At 43.7% G+C, this 18,998-nt stretch overlaps 1 protein-coding gene across 1 annotated transcript in view; it reads left to right on the forward strand.

Annotated features, from left to right (window-relative positions):
* The first annotated feature begins 9,805 nt into the window (after positions 1-9,805).
* EFHC2 (EF-hand domain containing 2) overlaps positions 9,806-18,998 on the forward strand; it is a 61,513-nt gene continuing 52,320 nt past the window's right edge. Inside the window, exons 1-2 of the mRNA XM_051608321.1 lie at positions 9,806-9,847; positions 18,598-18,786. Coding sequence (XP_051464281.1) covers positions 9,806-9,847; positions 18,598-18,786 — 231 coding nt within the window. The remainder of the gene's footprint in view (positions 9,848-18,597; positions 18,787-18,998) is intronic.

An 18,998-nucleotide genomic window follows, 5' to 3' on the forward strand; every position in this document is an offset into this window, starting at 1 on the left:
TCCCTTCTACATGCTGGGGTATTTTGTGATTCTGTTTCTACTGTCTTTATTTATTTATTTATTAATGCACTATCAACTCTTTCTGGATGTCTTTTCTCCCATATATTTGATTCCCAGAGGAAATTTACCTGCTAACATCCTCTGTGTTCATTAAAGTCTGCTGCCTTCAACTCCTTTGCCTTCAGGTTTATGTTATTCTTCCTACACTCCCTGAGGCTTACAAATCCTGTGACTCTCTCACCAACACTGTCCTCCACCTTCACAATTCCTAGCTGTTCCTCTCCTGTGGTAGGGACTGACTTCAGGAGTGCCACCTGGGAAGCTGCTTTCACTGCTGCTGCATGACAAAATCATGTATCGTAACTGTTGGAGTGGTTAAAGACCCCTCCCAAAGCAGCCAGCCCTACATTATTATTATTATTATTATTATTATTATTATTATTATTATTATTATTATTATTATTATTATTATTATTAATAATAATAATATTAATATTTTCTGCTAGTTGCTCACAAAAGAGTCTCAGCTATCAGAGTTTCTTGGTTAGAAGAAAGAAGATGAGTGTAATGGATGTGATTTTTTTACCATATTATCTCCTGCCACTATTTAGAGATCAGGTCCATCAGCTCTACACTTTTTTTCTGAGAATAAAAGTTCCTATCTGCTATTCACCCACCAGTTCATATTCCTCCAGTTCCCTGCTTTCCATTTCTTCCTCATGTATGCAGCCTTATGTAGACTACACGGAGCATCCTAATGGGAGGGGAGGGCAGAGCTCTGGCAATTGCTGAACCTTCCCTGCTTGCGAGACATGACAGTTGCACAGGGAAGCTCCTCTTCCCAGGCAAGACCTCTAAGGAAGATTATTTCACCCTTCCAAAAAGTCACATAAATTATGCAGTAAGTTATTGTTCAACCCAGCAGCCACTATTTTACTATCAGGACTGCCTTATTCTCCATTTCTTTAATAGAAATTTTTTCTCCTCGAATACAAACAGTTTAAGATTTGGTGCTGAAACCATGCTGGATGGCTCAGTTTAGTCTGATTTGATCTTGTCATCTTCATTATGAACTGACCCTACAATGTGAATCAGAAACACAGTAGTTATGTTAAATACCAATAAAATTACATGCAAATACAAAGATTAACTCATTCCAACTTGACTTTTCGCTGCATGATTCTGTCCTCCTCATCCACATAAAAATTATTCAGCCACAAAAGGCCCTTGAGCATAACGTGACATTTACAACATCTCTAAGAATTTCTTGTTTATTTCTCATAAATTTCCTTTGGTAATAACTTAGTCACTCAGCAAGACACTACAGTATACACATACATTACGTGATTATCTCGTATTTTATACAACATGTGTTAAATTAATTAATTTTCCTAGGCAAATGTCATACCATTTAGTTCATAGTTGTGAGCCAAATATTTGTGCAGCCATTTGTTACAAATATATGCATAACCACAGAACACTCCGGCTCCATGGTATTTATTAAGTGTAATTTAAAGGGACACTGTTGAGGTGGTTAAAGTCTCAACTTTCACATGAGGTTTTTTTCCACTTGATAGTCCTTTAAGGATTCAACCTCAACTCATCTACTCGTTGGTTAACTGTCCTTGCTACAACATTTGGAAACCAAAAGTAAATACAGTCTGACTGTGGTGTAGAACATGCTAGCAACCAGCTAATTTAATGCCCTAGCATCACAGAAGGGTTTAATCTCTCATTTAAACCTTAATTATCCTTTTCCTTGGCAAGATGTGGAGTTTACCCCATCTTTAAGGTAGAAGCATATTAAATAAGAATAGGTACCTCCTTCATAAAAAGAACTGAGCTTTAATTCAGTTTAGTTCAACTGAACTTCAAGATAAGACATTCCTTTCTGTACTAACATAGTTTATCTCCAAACAAACAGACAAAACCCCATCAGGACAGCATCTCTAATTTCAGCAGATGGAAGACAAGATAGCCCTGCAGCATCAGGACCAGTTGTCTTGATAAATACATTTTCAGGGCATGAAAGCATCTCTGAGAGATAGTGAAGTCTGCTTCTCCTGTCCCCTAGATTAGATCTTACCCACACGCCTCACACACCAATACAAAAACTCTTCAAAGCATATTTGGAGAGAGGAAGAGCAGGTGTGGAGCTATGCAGTAAGAAATAGTGCTCAGAGACTTGACAGGCTGAACCAGACAGCTCCATTCAAGCTAAAAGCTCAATAAATCCTATTCCCCTCAGACCACTTATTCTGCAGCATGTTCAACCAACGGGTTTGGAAAGGAGGATACAACCCTTTTCTCACTTATTTTGGCCTTCAATGAGAAAAGCAGCAGTGAAGAAAAGAAGCAGGACCGAAAGCAGTACAAGTGGGAATAAGAAGGGGTGGGTGGAAGTGCAAACCCAAGAAACCAGAAAGAAGGGAGAAGGAAATATTGAGAAGACACAGCAGAGTGACAGACAGCAGAGATGAGAGTGGCTGGAACTGTGCAGCTCCTTGGGGAGACTTCTTTTAGGTTCTTGTGAATAGCTACCTTTATCTGAGGAACTCAGACTGGAATCAGCACACCTGGGTGTTCAGAAGAAAGATGAGTTATTACACAAACAGAGTGCCAAAAATTCTGGTTTGCAAAACTTGGTGAAAAGCTGAAAGGAGATGTGATTGCTATCTGCCATTAGGTAAGGAGCAGGCATTGAACAGCAAGAGAAAGATGCATTATTCAAAGGACAGATTATCCAAAACAAGAATGAAAAGGATATGTTTTCCATGAATGTCTTTGGGCTGGAAGTTAGAATAAAGTCCTAATCAGCAAAGGGATTAGGTTTGAGGTGAAACCTCAATTCCTAACATTCATAATTGACTGATTTCAGTCAGTTTGGAGAAGCTGGTATTGACCAAAGCTTTTGATCCATACAGAGGACCTCATTATCGTGAAGAATGAGCTTGATTAATTTAAGAAGCAATTTCTTGTGTGGTGCCTGCAGTTGCCAATGTCTTGGTCTCTGTGACAGACGGGATTACTGTCACTCCTGTTCTGTTATTATTCTGGCAGACTTCACCAGTTTTGGGACCATTGCTGCTTTGATATCTTACAGTGCCTTATTTTTTTCTATGGACAATGAGCTATCGTATTTGAAGCAGAATGGATGAGTTCTCAAAGCAGCTTTGATCTGTCCTAGATCCTCAAAGCAGCCTGCAAGGATAGCTTGAAAGCTTTTTATTTAAAATAAGTGGCATTTCCTCCCCTCTCATTTTAATTGAAACAGATGCTGAATGCAGGGCAAATTGTATTGCAAGCTTGATTGCAGAAAGCAAGAATACTTTTAAACCAGACTTGATCAATAGCAGTTCTTGGTAATTGACTGTAATCTATCTATCTGTTTATTGCCATGGGAGTTTTAAAAATTGTTGAGTCTTTTTTTGGCTGCTTTATCCATCAGCTGAAAAGATTAAGCTGGAAAATGGAGGATGGGAAGAGAGGGAGGAATTGATCAGTTGTGCAGCCTCCACCGATGGCGTATCCTCAAGGCAACTTGCAAGACTTGGAGAAATGCCGACAGAAATTTTCCTAGGCAGAAGGAAGCAGACAGGCAAGACTGGCTTAGCAGAGCCAGGGCTGGGGTTTTTAAGTGTCTTGTGGTGCCTCGTTGGCTGGATGGGAGAGTTTTGACAATGGGCACTGAGATTCAGGCTACAGGCAAGGTGCATCACTGGTGGGAAGGATGAAAGATGTGTAAGTGACACTGCTGCTGAACCAAACCCTTTGTTATTTTGTCAGCAAGGGAGTGTGAGAGCATAAAGAGGAAAGTCAGGAAATGTTTGTGACTTGGATAGACTCAGCCCCATTGACATCTTAGGCAGGTCAGGAGTAAAGGAAGGGAAACAAATACAGTCCAGAGGGAAACAGCTGCCTCCCTTCTTTATTGTGGCGGTGATTGTGACCCACTGCTTGGCAGTGTCTGACACTGTCACCAGGTGTCTGGATGCTGCAGTTGAGGAAAATTTCCCTGACTTTCATGGGGCTGTGTGGGGGTGGATGCCCTTTTAGGCTGCTTGTCTTGGAGTGTCACGGTGCCCCACTGCCACAGGGGCTTCTTGTTCCCAGGTCCTTATCTTCACTCTGAAATAGATGTGATCTGGAAGGAGGAACGTGTAATTCACTCTTTGTGGGGTGACGACATAACTTAGAGGCCTTGACTGCATTTTGATGAATGGTGATGGTTCTTCTGAGTGCTGCATTTGTACCTTCTTTCTGCCAGGTTGTTTGGTGTGTTACTGATCATGTTTTTTTTCCTACTCTTCCCAGCAACTACTGCGTGCTGTGTTAAATGTGTGTCTATGGTCTAATTGCATAAAATCTGTATTCTGCTTCTGAATTAAATTAGAGGCTTTTCTGTCAGGTTCATTTTACTAGCATGGCTGCATCTCAAATCAGCCCACATAAGGAGGGTGAAGAGGAACAAAACAGCTACTTGAAACTGCAGATCTCACTGAATATATGCAGCAGGGGCAACTCAAAAGTGTCTACCAGGCCCAGAATATTTCTTTTCCGTGTACTTTCAGAAGTGGGAGTGACTTAGGAAAGCGGCTCCTCATAGTCTTGCTGACTTCAATGACAGGGAAGTCAGGCTGATAGCAAACAACCCTGAAGAGCTCACACCTTATGTAAAAGAGCCCAGTATCAGATGAGTAGGAGCTTCAAAATGCATAAAATAGGCATGGCAAAGTGAAACATGCCCACTGAGCTTGTTCTGTAAGAGAGTGAACTTCTCCCATCCAGTTTCCAGGGACTGATGAATTTGTGAGAAGGTGTGATGAGCTGGGGACAGAAGGGGAGGAAAACCAGCCTGTTGCATGGCCTCTTGCACACAGGCTGCATGCACCAGGGAGGTAGCACCAGTGGGGGTACCACAGATCTCACCCTCCACCCTGCCTGACACCTCATTTCCCCAAAAGGCATGGCAGAGCTGAACGAGGTAACACTTGTGCAAATGTGCTTTATTAGGACAAGCTGAATTGGAGCCATTAGCTTTGGCAAGGTTGTTTCCATTAAGAAAACCTTCCAGTGAGACCAGACTGGATGTAACTGCTTCTGTTTCTGTTCTTTGTTCTTCCTATGAAGACAGGCTGAGAAAGTTGGTCTTGTTCAACCTGGAGATGAGAAGGCTCCCAGGAGACCTTGTAGCAGTCTTCCAGGACCTGAAGGGTTTTACAAGAGCACATAGTGACAGGACAAAGGGTACTGGCTTTAAACGGCAAGAGGGGAGATTTAGATTAGACATAAAAAAGTAATTTTTCAGTGGTGAGGCACTGGAACAGGTTGCCCAGGGAAGTTGTGAATGCCTCCTCCCTGGAAATGTTCAAAGACAGGTTGGACGGGGCTTTGAGCAATCTGGTCTAGAGGAAAATGTCCCTGCCCATGGCAGGGGGTTTAAAACTAGATGGTCTTTAAGGTCACTTCCAACCCAAACCATTATATGACTCTATGATTTTATTCCCCACAGCATTGCCAGGAGAAAAATGTTATGGGCCATCAGCCATGGAAATTTGTGCTTGATACCTTGTCTTCTTGGGGCAGTGGGCAGCTGCAGCAAAAATGCATTAAGGGCTCCTGGGGTACATAGTCAGCACAGGTCCATGGCTGCAAAAACACTCAGTTTTCCCTGAGTGAGTTGTCTAGCACATGCCACAGCTGCAGCCAAAAAATATGGTCTGAGCATTGTTTTCTGGCCAAGAAAGAGGTATTTTCAAATGCTTTGTGTTCATTGACTGGTGAAGACAAATGAATGAGGTAATAAAAGACATGGGAAAACGTAAGGAATTAGTATTTTAAGGATCTTTCACTGACATTATCAGTTGACCTAGTCTGCACAGCAATGGACAGCCACATCAGGATTTGCCCTTTTTCCCTCTGCGCTAAATAGCTGCAGGTAGGGTTGTAGCTCTCTTTGTGTGTCTATGTGTGTTTAATTCCTTTATTCGTACCCTCTATGTGATTTCTGTGATGACTCTTCTGGCATTTAATATTTTTCTAAGACAGACCTAAGGAAGAAGTTTTTAATAGGTAATACTTTTCTTAATTTCTGGCACCTGATTAAGTGTATCACAGAATCACAGAATGTTAGGGGTTGGAAGAGACCACTGGAGATCATTGAGTCCTACCCCTCTGCCAGAGCAGGACCACCTAGGGCAGGTCACATAGAAAGGCATCCTGATGGATCTTGAAAGTCTCCAGAGAAGGAGACTCCACAGTCTCTCTGGGCAGCCTGTTCCAGTGCTCTGTCACCCTTAAAGGAAAGAAGTTTTTCCTCATGTTTAGTGGAACTTCCCGTGTTCTAGTTTGTGCCCCTTGCCCTATCACAGGGCACGACTGAAAAGAGATCAGCACCTCCTTCTTGACACCCACCCTTCAGATATTTATATACATTAATAACATCCCTTCTCAGTCTGTATGTCAGAGATCATCTTATGTTCATGTCTTAGTGTGCTTGCATGATGATCCACACAGGGGTATAATTCACTTTAAACTAGGCAGCCTGGGAACAATCTAATTTTGGATAGCCCAGCCTTAACATGGCCTGTAAAACCAGTCCCAGAAAGAGGATGCAGTAACACATGTGACAGAAGCAGAGACATGTCTTCATAGTGTGGTGACACTAAATTATGCTGATATAAGTAGAACTTTCCACGTTTCCTCTCCTTTCCAAACTTCCCTATTCTAAACTGACACAACTTGAAAGGCCTGGTCTTCCGCTGAGACAAATGGACTAACAATAGTCTGGAGTCTATGGCACTTGGTCAGAGTCAAACTCAGTATTTAAAAAAAAAAAAAATTAAGCTTTTTCTGGAAAGTTTTCAGTTGCTCAGAAGATTACAGTTTGAATACCCTTACTGATTTCAAGTCTGCTAGTAAAAAACCCAAAACAAAGGGAATAGAATCTCTTTTTATTAAGAACACAATATTTTTCAGGTTTTCCCAGCTTTACCTTCCCCCCTCCTTTCTTTCTCCTTTGAACTGTACAATGAATGCACTTACGTACATGCACCACTATAATTCGTAGAGCACTGTCAGAATATAGTTAATTTACTACTGGCAAAAACTGCTTGCCTTTGCTGTCATTAACTATCTTCATTTAATAAAAAGCTTTTCTAAAATATTGTTTTCCTGTAGTGGTTTTATTTTTCCCAGAAAAGGCATTAAAATTAATGTTTTCATTTGGTCTGTATTCTTGAGTGAATATAGCAAGGAACAAAAAAGATAGATATATGAGAGAAACCCCAAAGAGAGGGTAATAAAGGAAGAAACAATTCTGTTTGAAAGTAGAATGCACTTTTTTTTTTCCTTCATATTTTTGAAAGAAAAAAAATGATTGAAGACTGAAATAAAACACCATATTGCAACCATGCTTCTGGTGCACAATGAAGATGTTCCACAGCTCCACAGCTCCCTGTGCCTTCTTTGCTGGGTGGGGCAGGAGATAATCCCATTCAGAATTATTTGATCTGAAGGTCAGGCACGATTCACAGGGTTTTCTGCTGGAATTCCACTGGACTGTCTACTGCCACCATCACTTCACTGACCTTCCTAAAGAGGTGCTGCCATTTCCCTTGCATGTTTTTTACAAACATACTCTGCCCATCCTGCCTGAAACCTTGGAGCAACAGTTTAGTATCGATATCGGAAGAACCTTCAACCACCTCACTATGAAATGTGCCACAAAAACTAAACAGGAGATACCAATTCTGGGGGATAAATGAAGTTAGAAGAGGTATTAACTCTTCATTATTGTGTTATGACAGTGGTTACGATCCCAAATGAGAAGCTGTGCCATTAGTTGCAAGGAGCCTGTGGGGATTCTGCACAAAGCCACAGCTATGCTGGTTCAATAAACTCATAGGGACACGCTGGCACATCCACATTATAAAATGCTTTGGATCCACTTCCTGAAGAAGGCAGTCTCTAATGACAGCTGCCAAAACTTAAAGGTATGTTTTATGACTATACCAGCTGTCTCCTGTGCAATGTTTGTAAGGTCCATAAAGGCACATTGAAAGAATATTGAGTGATCACATGAACATGCAAATAATGAGACATGCAGAAGAGCTTCACTGCTGAAGTACTGCAGTGTTCCATGCCCTGCAATAACCCTTTTGGAATTTGCACAACTTCCCTTCTCCTTCCCCTTCCCCTTCCCCTTCCCCTTCCCCTTCCCCTTCCTCTTTCTTCCCTTCCCTTACTCAAATGTGTGGGAAAAGATAAAAAATCAGAGAATTTTCAGAGAAATTATAGTAAACCCACAATGTTTTGGCCAAACACCAATTCTGATAGCAAATGCTGCACAAGCACTCCACGGAGGCTGCACCGTGAGTGTGTCCTTGACTCATTCAGACTGAACACACCGCCCATGCTGTTCCATGGGCCTCAGTTTCAGGGAGGAGGGAGGATATGTTTTGGGAATATCATGGCCTCATGCATCATAGAGTATGAAAGATGGGATGGGAGATCCACTCCATCTATAAGGACATAAAACAACAGAAGTACAGCTCCTCCGAGACAGTGGTATGGCATATCAGAATTGAAATACTTGGGTTTCAGCTAACTATTTTATCCATAAACTCATTTTTCTGGAAAAAAAAAAAGCAGTTCTAATTTAAAAAAAAAAAATATGTGAACAGCTGTATGTAAAATGGGGGAACATAGTGTAGCATGGTTGTGGTTCTCTGGAATAGGCTTTGGCGGTGATCTGGAATGCATCCTCCCTTATTAACAAGGAAAATGTTACTTTCATTAAAGGAAGAAACAACCCTTCCCCCCTAAAGCTATCCGTGAGAAACTCTCAGTGTATTTTCTGTTTGAAATTTAAATTTGACAGTAATACCACCCACTACATGAAATGAATGCGATTACAATTACGGTCCCTTTTATTTTCAATTAAAACACGTTTCAAACGTTCACCTTTCCGCACTAAATGCAAATGCGGGTGCATAACACAGCGCTGGGAAACCAGAAAGTGGAAAACCCACTGACCTAGTTTCACCATCCCGGTGGACTAAAACGCAAAAAAAAAAAAAAAAAAAAAAAAAAGAAAGAAAGAGTCCCCCACAAAAACGAAAACAAAGGAGAGGTGGAAGCCTCCCACCCCCGCTCCCTCCAGCCCGCTGCGGCACCCGAGTAAAGTGTCACGCACGGAAGTCACAAGGCAACAAGCATCGGAGATGAACGCGTGCACGCAGCAAAGGGCCGGGGCGGTGGGATTCACCCCTGTCCGTGACCCCCGGTGTGATTTATTTTTCTGGGGGGGAAAACACGTTCAGAGCGAGGGCTCCGCAGCCCGCCAGGCGGCTGGGGAGGAGGGCACCACACCCGGCTGCGGGGCGGAGGGAAACCCGCAGGGACGTGTGACGGACCCAGAAACAAACCCTTGGAAAACTCAACACGTGGAGTCGTATTTATTTCTAACTTCGGCCCGACGGGACCCTCCCGACCCCCGATTCGCCCCCTCCTTCCAGGCCCGCTTTGCCACATCGCCGGCATTCCCGCCGCGCCGCGCCTCCTTCAGGACAAAGCCCGGCGCCCGCTCGGCCCCGCTCGGCCCCGCTCGGCCCCGCTCGGCCCCGCTCGGCCCCGCTCGGCCCCGCTCGGCCCCGCTCGGCCCCGCTCGGCCCCGCCCTTCGTGACGCCCCGCGCCGGTCTCCAGGCAACGGCGCCCCCAGCGGCGCGGGCCGGCGGTGCGGTGCGGTGCGGGGCAGCGGTGCGGGGCTGCCGGCGGTGCGGGGCGGTGCGGTGCGGGGCAGGCATGGCGCTACCGCTGCTGCCCGGGGTCTGTCGCGACCGGAACGTGAGTGACAGCGAGAGGGGCTGCCCCGTCCCTCCCCGCCCCGGTGCCGGGGCTGCCGTGGCGGCGGGCCCGGCCGCCCCCCGCAGGCCAGGGCAGGGGCAGCGCGGCCGACGTGGCCCCCCGAGCGGAGAGGTCGGCGGGCGCCGAACGAGATGCGCTGCAGACGTCGGTGGGGTGGGCGGGAGGGGGTGAGGTGCAGGTGCTGCCTGCGGAGCCGGCGCAGGGGGGGGCGAGGCCTCTCCCCTCTCCCCTCGCCGCGCCCGGCAGGTGGGCAGCGAGGGGCCGGCAGGTGTAGGACCCTCCTCCGGCCCTGCCTGGGCAGGCGGGATGCTCTGCAGCTGGGCCCGCACCTGGCAGCTGCCGTGGGGCAGTTCGAAGCTCTGGTTTTGTCTTTAGCCAAGCAAAACCGGGAGAGGCAGATCCCTTCAAAATAAACAAACGAACAAACAAATCTTTGCAGAGGGGAGGGGAAATGCTAGAGATGCTACTGTATGTTTTCAGAATTGGCAATACCATTAGGTACCAGTGGCAGTCTGTGAATATAGAGGATGATATTTTTATCATGAGCTGCAAGAGCAAACAAAAGAGAAGGCTGCCATCACTACTTCAAACTTGCCCAGCAAGGACAGTTAGAAATTTGCTGAGTACAATCTGTACTGTGAAATACTGCAGGAGGGAAGGATGGATTTGGGCATGGCCCTGTAGCTGGTGCCTTTAGGAGGCTGATGAAACAGGAAGAGAACCTGTCAAACTATGAACATGTGGCCGTTAGAGCCCTCATTTTTGCAGTCTGACTGCTGGGGCACTTTGCTAGCTCCTGACTCTGGTCTTCCCCGTGAGAGAGCATTTGGGAGGTGATAATGTAGTTCAGGGACAATTTGCAAATGATTTGTCAAGACATATGTATTCACGTCAATCATAACATGAGCGTCACTACCCCTTCAATATGAGACTTCTCCATGCCATTAGGTTGTCTAGAACCTACCTCACGAGCTATGAATCAGTTTGCATTGTGTGGTCCAGTGCAAAACCTCTGGCAGCTCTCTAAACAAACAGGACAGGCACAATGACAGCTGCCCAGTTGCTGGTACAGAGAGCATGAGATTGCGTAGAAGCAGCTGAACTCCCCAGCCTCACTTGGTGTGTCAGTACTGCACAGGTGTGTGCAAACACAGGACCTTTTTGCAGGAGCAGCCCACCTTACAAGCAGTGGGGGTCTTGCAGCAAATTCTTCCCCACCGACAGCAGGCTGGGTGCCATTGTCTTAGAAGGAGAGAAAAAGACAAAAAAAAGGAGAAAAAAAAAAAGGGGTCTGGTGGTGAATACTCAGTCTCTCTGGCTAAATTCAAATTTGTATTGTGAAGAGTTGGTTGTGTACATCACTTCAGGTAACTGCTGAGTGGGTATTAGCAGTAGCATTGAAATAGGTGTGTACCATTGGTATCTGCTGGGTGGGAGCAAAATAGCTCAGCTGAATGTTATCCATTACTTTATTGTTCTTCAGATTTCAGTGTATCTTAATTGTTAGGGATTATTGGCTTTGGAGTATGATGGAGTGAGTTGACTCCAGAGCAGTGAAGATGCTTTGTGATAAACATGGTGCTTCCTTTTTCAGAGGAAAAGCACCGTATTTGGCTTCATGTGCCTGGAAAGAATTACATATAGAGCGCATTGAACACCTAATGCTGAAGTACCTATCAGGCATATAAATGTTATGAAAACTAAAGGTGTGAAAACCAAGTCACATTAGGCACAAGACAGCACTGTAAAACCATGGTTATAGCATTGTCAGGGGTCCAAATTGCTATTTCTGACAGTCCTTGAGATAGTGGAGTTAATACTGATAACTTGCCTTTCTTGAAAAGCTTTTCTGATCTCCACTGAGTTGTTGGCTATTAGATTTAATTTTATTTGCATATAGTTCCACAAATGAGAGGCTCAGAAGAGCATATTTAAAGGGGAAAAAGTGTAACTGCAATAGGAGAATTGAAAAAGAAGAAAGTATTTTCACCATGAGTACTCTAAGCATTGCCAGCAATGCCTCTTACTGCATAAAATTAACAGAGCAAAGCATCCCCTGAAGAAGGACGAGCAGGGGAGAGGCAGCCCTTGGTTTATCATTATGGGTATTAATTCCACTGTTACCACTATCTGAGCTACTGCTGCAATCCTCTTTTCTCTGCCCCTAATGCTTCCATTGGCCTCATATATAGGCCCATGAAGGTCAGTGGAAGAGGTATACAGGAGGTTTTGTCTACCTTGGATGTGTTTAATAAGGCAGCTGGGCTGTTTCCAGAAAATCAGAGGTTTGGGGTAGTTAGGGACACAGAGTCAAACTGCAGGGCAGCAGGGACTGCATTGGAAAATGGGAAGTGGTAAATCTTTTCACAACGCCTAGGTCTCTGGATCTAAGATCACTGGCCCTTGTATTACCCCTCCTTCATGGTTATTACTTCTAGCTAGCTCTACCGGGAATGCTTGTAGGAGCAAGGAGCAGAAATGCTTCCATGCTGGCAGGGAGCAAGAGCAGCAAGGCTGAGCAGCTCACAGCCGCCCCTGGTGCCGGCACTGCGTAAGGCAGCGGCTGCTGGCTGCTGGCTGGCTTTTACTCTCTTTCTCTCCCTCAACTGTAACCGCATGGTGGCCAATTCAGCACCTTTCCCTAGAGCGATGTCCTGCATAGGTGGGACAAAAATCTTGCTGCTCGGGCATCGCAGCTAATGAGACTGGAGGGAAACATAGGAAGGTGACAGACACTTTTAAAATAGCCAGAGCGATTCCTACGGTAATGTAAGGTAATGTTTCCTTTGTGCTAAATGAAGAGCAGGGAAGAAAGGAACAGGCATAGCACGAGCACTGCCATGTTTGATGTTTGATTTGATGGGGTGGAGAACAATGACTGCTAGCAGAAGGCACAAGGAGCATAAAATATTTACTGTCTACAAAGAGAGTAAAAGGAACCACCCCTATTTTTTCAAAGCTGTTTAAGATAAAAATTACAGTAGTTTGTGTACACACAAGTCTACCCATCAAATAAACCTTCTTCACCTCCTTTAAAATTCCTATTCTTGAACAGGAGTCCAAAGATAAGCTGCTCATCAGCAGAGCCTGTCATGTTCACATGTGGGTAATCAGGAGATCTAAGGATAGAGCAGGCTGGTATTTTGAGCACAGATTAGCCCATCTGCTACTCACTTGCGAGGCCTCCCTCCTCAAGGGGCTGGTTAATGGGCAGAAGTCAGGGCTTTACCTTTTGTGGAGGCTGGGAAGGCTGGAGTCTGTGCTGGCAGTTCTTCTGCTCCTTGGCAAGGCTCATGCTTCTCCATCCTGGCAGCTGCAGAAAGGTGTGCCCTTGTCTGCTCAGCAGTGGCAGGATGTGGTGCTCACACATTATTTACCATCTTGTTGGATGAAAGAGTTTATTAATTTCTTTATTTTCACAAACAGTAAGTCATGGGTTAACTGTTTGAAAATTCCACTGTTGTGTACCCCTGAAATGGGGAATTCCTTTTTTCTTTTGCTCTTGCCACTGAAGCCAATGTTTAAGAGCCACAGGGAGACCTAGGCATTGTAGCTTCTGTCCGCAGAGCCCAACTGACACTGAAACTGTTCATTAGTGAAATTTTCGGTTTTGCCCATGCAAGTTATATGTATATTACCTGATCTTTATAATGGTATTTAATCCTGCCTGTGTTGGAAACATAGCATATAATACATTTACTCTTACTGCAGGAAAAAGTTTGTTCATCCGCAGTCTGGACTATGCTAAGGGTGATGCTGGTTGCAGTGCAACAGTGTCAGTGCTTCCTTTGTTAGTGTTACTTGTCTACCTCTTGTTGTCCGAGGCAGCTGTCCCTTCTGATACCAAACTGATGTTCTTGCCATATATCAGCAGCTAACTGACAGGAGCGCATAGTCCTGTGGGTCAGTTTTACCAGGTGCTAGGTGACTAGTGGGGATTGTCATGCCTGAGGTTTGAAATCCCTGGCAAAGAGAATTCTTTGCAGCAATTCTGTGTGGCATTTCTCAGAGAATCAGACAATGACTATATAGGTCTCAAAGGGAAAATACATCCTTGAGAAGACCAGTTTCTGTTGCAAACTTTATGAAATTCCACATCTTCCTTGTTTATTGCAGGAGCTTGGAATTGCCCTCAGCTGTGCTACTCTTGCAGTCTGTCTGTTTCCTGGCTTGAATATTTCCTGCTGCTCTGAAATCATTGGTGCCAAAATGGGACACAATTTTTTCTTGACAGAGACCTTGCCGGTCTCTTTATAAGTAGGCTTGCCCGCTGTGCCTTTCCTTCTTTTTGCCCTGGACTTCTTTTCTGAACCCCTTCCACTTCCTCCTTCCTCTCAGCCCCGCACCCTGAGATCTTTCTCTGTTTACAACCCCAAACCCAAACCTTCCTGTAGCTGCCCGTCAGGGTTGCATTTTGGACTCTGTTCTTTATGTCCTCTCTTGTCTTCTCTCAGACTGTACCAGCTCAGGCAGTAAGAGCAAGCTTATAGCTCTGCTCAAGGCTCTTATTGTTGATGCACCTTTTTTTCTGTGACACAGTAGAGGGGCACCACAGTGGCTGGCAAAAAGGTCTTAACGTAATCTTCCCTTTTACAGTAGCACTTAACATCTGAACATACTAAAACCTCTGGAGCAGGCCAGGGATGATAAAATATTTGATAATCAGTAGCCGAAATAGGGCTTTTCACTAAGCAGTCAGTACTAACTTTGTGGCAGATGCTGCTTATAAGTATTTCAGGAACTTCAGCTGTTTGCCTTGTCTCTTGTGTTGACCTGTGCTTTACACAGGGCAGGAGGTCACATGGATTTAACTGGTACCGTGTGCAGCATTTGCATTTATTTCCACTGCTTAGCTGATGCAACTAGGGGACTGTATCAGCAACCTTGAGTAGTCCGTAAACACCACAGTTCATCCTTCCTGATGCAGGATTTGAGCAGGACGTCCACAAAGCAGCTGCTGTTCTCAAGGTGGGAGTTGAAAAATGGGTACAGGGAAGAGAACTGGACTCCTACCAGTGGCTTCTGCCATAACTCTCTGTGAGACTTGGTTAAAAGCACATAGCTGCTGAGATAGTGTGCATCACAGGGCTCCTCCATCACTCCAGCTGCTGTGGCTAGAGGTTTCCAGCTGTGTTTGGTTCAGTTGAAACCTATAGCTCCCTGATGAGTTTGCTGTGACTCTGTACAAGAGTATTAAAGATGGAGAGAGCATGAGGCAGTGTTCCTCAAGGACTGCAGTGGCTGAGTTTGCAAAACCAATAGCTGCAGTAAGAGAATACTGACCTTTGCATTAGTCACTGTTGGATGTATCCTCAATATTTATTTCAGGCTCACCGCACAGAAAATGGCAGCTTTGTTCAGCAGATCTGCAGCTTGCTCAGTTTAGCTGCATTAGCACAGCAGACACAGCAAAGATCTTTCCCCTCTTTTAGAAGTCATTTATTATTATTATGGAGGTAACATGATGTTCTGTCACTATTTTAGGCTGGATGTGGTCAGAGTTCATTAGCTGAAGTTCCCCAAAAGTAATTTTTCTCTTTTATGATTTGTGATAATTCAGTTAGAATTCTTAAACTTTCTTTTGTTTATTTTTAAAGAAATGACCAGTTCAGATCTTTAGAAGAGATTATTCTGCACATGGATTTAAATGCTTTTCATGGAGAAGGGGCTTGTAAGTAATTCTGTGATTAGGAATCTAAGGTTTTCTTTCTATCAAACCTTAAAAAGTTACAAGAAGGCCACAAAATATTCTTAACAGAGTTGCAGCTGTTGGGCTGTGTATTTTTTTCATATAAAGATGTGAACAGTATTGTGATTTCATCCCTAAATCTTGAAAAATTTCCAGCAGGAGCAAGCCTGGATTACTTTGGTGGACATTTTACCACACTGTAGCTCACCAAACTCTGGAAACAGATGAACATCAAATTATTCTAGAAGAAGCTTTGAGGACATGAAAAGCTTTCCTTTTGCTCAGGAAAACTGTCACCCTCACTGTGCTTTGATAGCTATGCCTTTGTCCCTAACTCATGCTTTGGTAATAGGGGGAAAATCATTAAATGCTTGCTGTGCCAGAAAGTGGGTCTGTTCTGTAGTACCTTCTGTATTAATCAGATGTTTCTGCCTAGAAATCTTCCTTTTAAAACTCAGCTTGACTATAGTTTTTCCCCATTTGAACTGATAAATGCAGAAAGCTCCCTCCCATTGTGATTTCTCCCCAACTCTTTATCAGCTTACTGTGGAACAAGAGTATTTAAAAAGGCAGTAAAAGCAGAAAGGGCAGCTCAGTAATGCCCAAAGGAGAGGGAGAAAAACATCCCAAGTGCAGATGTGTTGCAAAGTGGGTGCCAAACCCCTTCAGTTTCTGTCTGTTCCAGGGTCCTGTACCTGGGAAAGTGCCTGTGCTCACTTCTTCAGGGAAGGGTGCTGATGGCCACCTGAAGAGCTGCTCCTAATCCTCAAATATCAGTGCTTACACTGCACGCGGAAGTATGAAGTTTTATATCACAGCTAAAAAAAAGTGCTGATATGAAATATTTTATTTTGGACATTGTTACTGCAAATATGCATCTCTTTTTTTAATGTGGTTAAATTCCTGGCATTATAAACATATGATTGAGAAGGACATTTTTCCTTTATATAACTCTTTCCACTGTATTACTTGCCATGTAACATTGCTTCTTTTCAGAACATTGCTTACCTTTTAAATATCTTATTTGGGGAAGTGCTTCCATACTCCAAATCATTACTGTCCCAGTATGTGAACCTTGTCTCATTTTGCAATGACTATTTTGAAGGCTGCTGGCTAGCTCGGATTTTGTTAACCTAAGCAAGGTGTGGCCATTGATTATTTTGGTATTAAAAATAATAATTTATAAAAATAGGAAGTAATTTATTGTTTTTCGTGCCACTGTCCTTGCAAAAGGACACAAGGGGCATGGAAAAAGATTAAGCAAAGGTTAAGCTAAGATAGTGATTCAGCTGTTCATGTCAAGGGCAGCTCTTCATCCTGTGTCATTGGATGTAGAGCACTGCAAGGCAGGTGAATAGTTCTGATTGCCACATGCAGTGTGCAATAGCTTATCTATAAGCACATTGGATGTTATGAGCCATGAAGTTGAGTAGCTGCCTTTCAGATTCCTCAGTCTTTCTTATTGGCAGATTGAAATAACTACTTGGTTACTTTCCAGTTTTGCTGCTTAACTGCTTGCACTTGTTCCCAGAACTGCTCTTAACTGTGTTACGTCATCTTGGAGTATTTGAATGTTGTCATGATAAAAAAAAATTATCTGTTCATTTTCTTTGTTGTTTTTCTTGGCCATTTTTTGATTCCTGATAGTAACTTAGAGTTGTCTATACCTTTTGGGGGAGTACTGATTTAAATATATATGTATGTGAGAATGAACATTGCTCAGTCTTCCAAATGAGAGATAATTTTTGGCCTGTGTAGACAATTGTGACTTTGCTGACATACCTGCTCTGGTGCTCCTATAAAAATTATGCTGTCCAGTCTTTTCCTCTATCTCGGGCTTTCTCTATGCTCTCCCATAATGTAAGTCCCTCCCCCTTCAACCTCATCTTCCCTCGTGTTCACTCCGTCTCAGGTCGAGAGGGGGCATAGCTGTAGTAAGTCTCCATCTCCCCTTACCTTACTAGGTGTGCTGAGGTGCCATTACCCTGTGGCCCTTCTCTCCCTCGACAGACAAAGTGTTTTGAGGGTCTGAGAGGGCAAGGAAGGGAGGAATAGCAGAGCAAGAGGAGTTAACAAGTCAGGATTGCTTATCATTGGAGGAAGGGTTAGTGGAGCTTTCTGTTGGCTTTTCCTATTTCCCTGTCCTCTTGAGTGAGACTGATGTGTGGGGTCGTTAGGGTTTGCTGCCCAAACACAACTCACACTGGCTGCTTCCATTCGAGGGAACTGGCCGGCAAAGCAGGCAGGAGGGACATTCCCACAGGCATGACTGAAATTCATGCAAGGCCAGAGGCTTTTCTGCATCACTTCAAGACTGGCTCCAGACCCAGTCAAGAAATGAGAGTAGGCAAAGACAGGTTTCTTTGGAGTTGGTTGTGCATATTTTTTTAAGCACTCTATCCTTAATTGCCTGAAAAATATTAATAATATAAGGAAATAACTACAGAGACATTCTTTTGAAATAAGTCCAGATGGAATAAATATTCTGTCTTTTGATTCGGATTCATTCTCCCAAAATTCAAATGTATTCACTAATACAGAGCTATTTATTTTGTACTCAGGGACGCAAGTGTAAGTAAGATCTATGACATAAGTAATGAGACCAATCTGTTCTCTGGGCACTCTTGAACCATTCCCATTTGTCATCTGGAGATCTGTAGAAAAGGCTTTTCCCCTCTACCTTTTGCACCAGTTCTCATGGGTGACTTGCTTCTTTCTGCCACACACATCAATCCTTGTTGCAGGGAAAGAGGCAGGGGGAAAGGGCCACCATGATGCCATCTCTAAGCATGGGTAGGTTATTGGAATATTTTTTCATTTTTGTCTCTAAGGCTGGAAAATTGACCAGTGAAATATGTAACTTGACTTGCAGCATTCCAGTTGTTACAGTTTTCCAGACTCTGTATTAAAGTAATTATAGAATCAGTTTTACATGTTTAATCCTTCTTGCCCAGATAGTTAAATCTTTAGGATTTAAAAACAAGCACACAGATTTATTTTTTTTTTTCTCTTTTTTTTTTTTTCCCCAAACTTTTGACAGATAGGGAAAGAAAAGTTCCACAAGTCACAGCATTGGGGTTTCTGCAATAATGTTGCTATGCTGGTTGCAGAAGATAAACCTGGGGTTGGAGGTGAACCGTTACCTGGTCAGAAACTGAAACCTAAATACAGTGTGTTTCCTGAAGGGATGGGAAATGATGCTCCTGCTTGGGTAGCATTTGACAAACAGGTATGTAGAAATCTGTATCTGTATGTTTTTTATGAATAGCTACATTATGACAAAGATGACATAAAAGTGAAATTCGGTTAGTCAAATACTTCAGTAGATTATCTTGTGCATGCAAAACCCCCTCCTAGATAGACAAAAAGAGTTGTAACTTCTATTTTCCCATCATAATGGTACATTAAACAATTAATGTAAACATATATAATGCCATAGAG

This window comes from Apus apus, chromosome 1, assembly GCF_020740795.1.
Source record: "Apus apus isolate bApuApu2 chromosome 1, bApuApu2.pri.cur, whole genome shotgun sequence".
NCBI lineage: Eukaryota > Metazoa > Chordata > Aves > Apodiformes > Apodidae > Apus > Apus apus.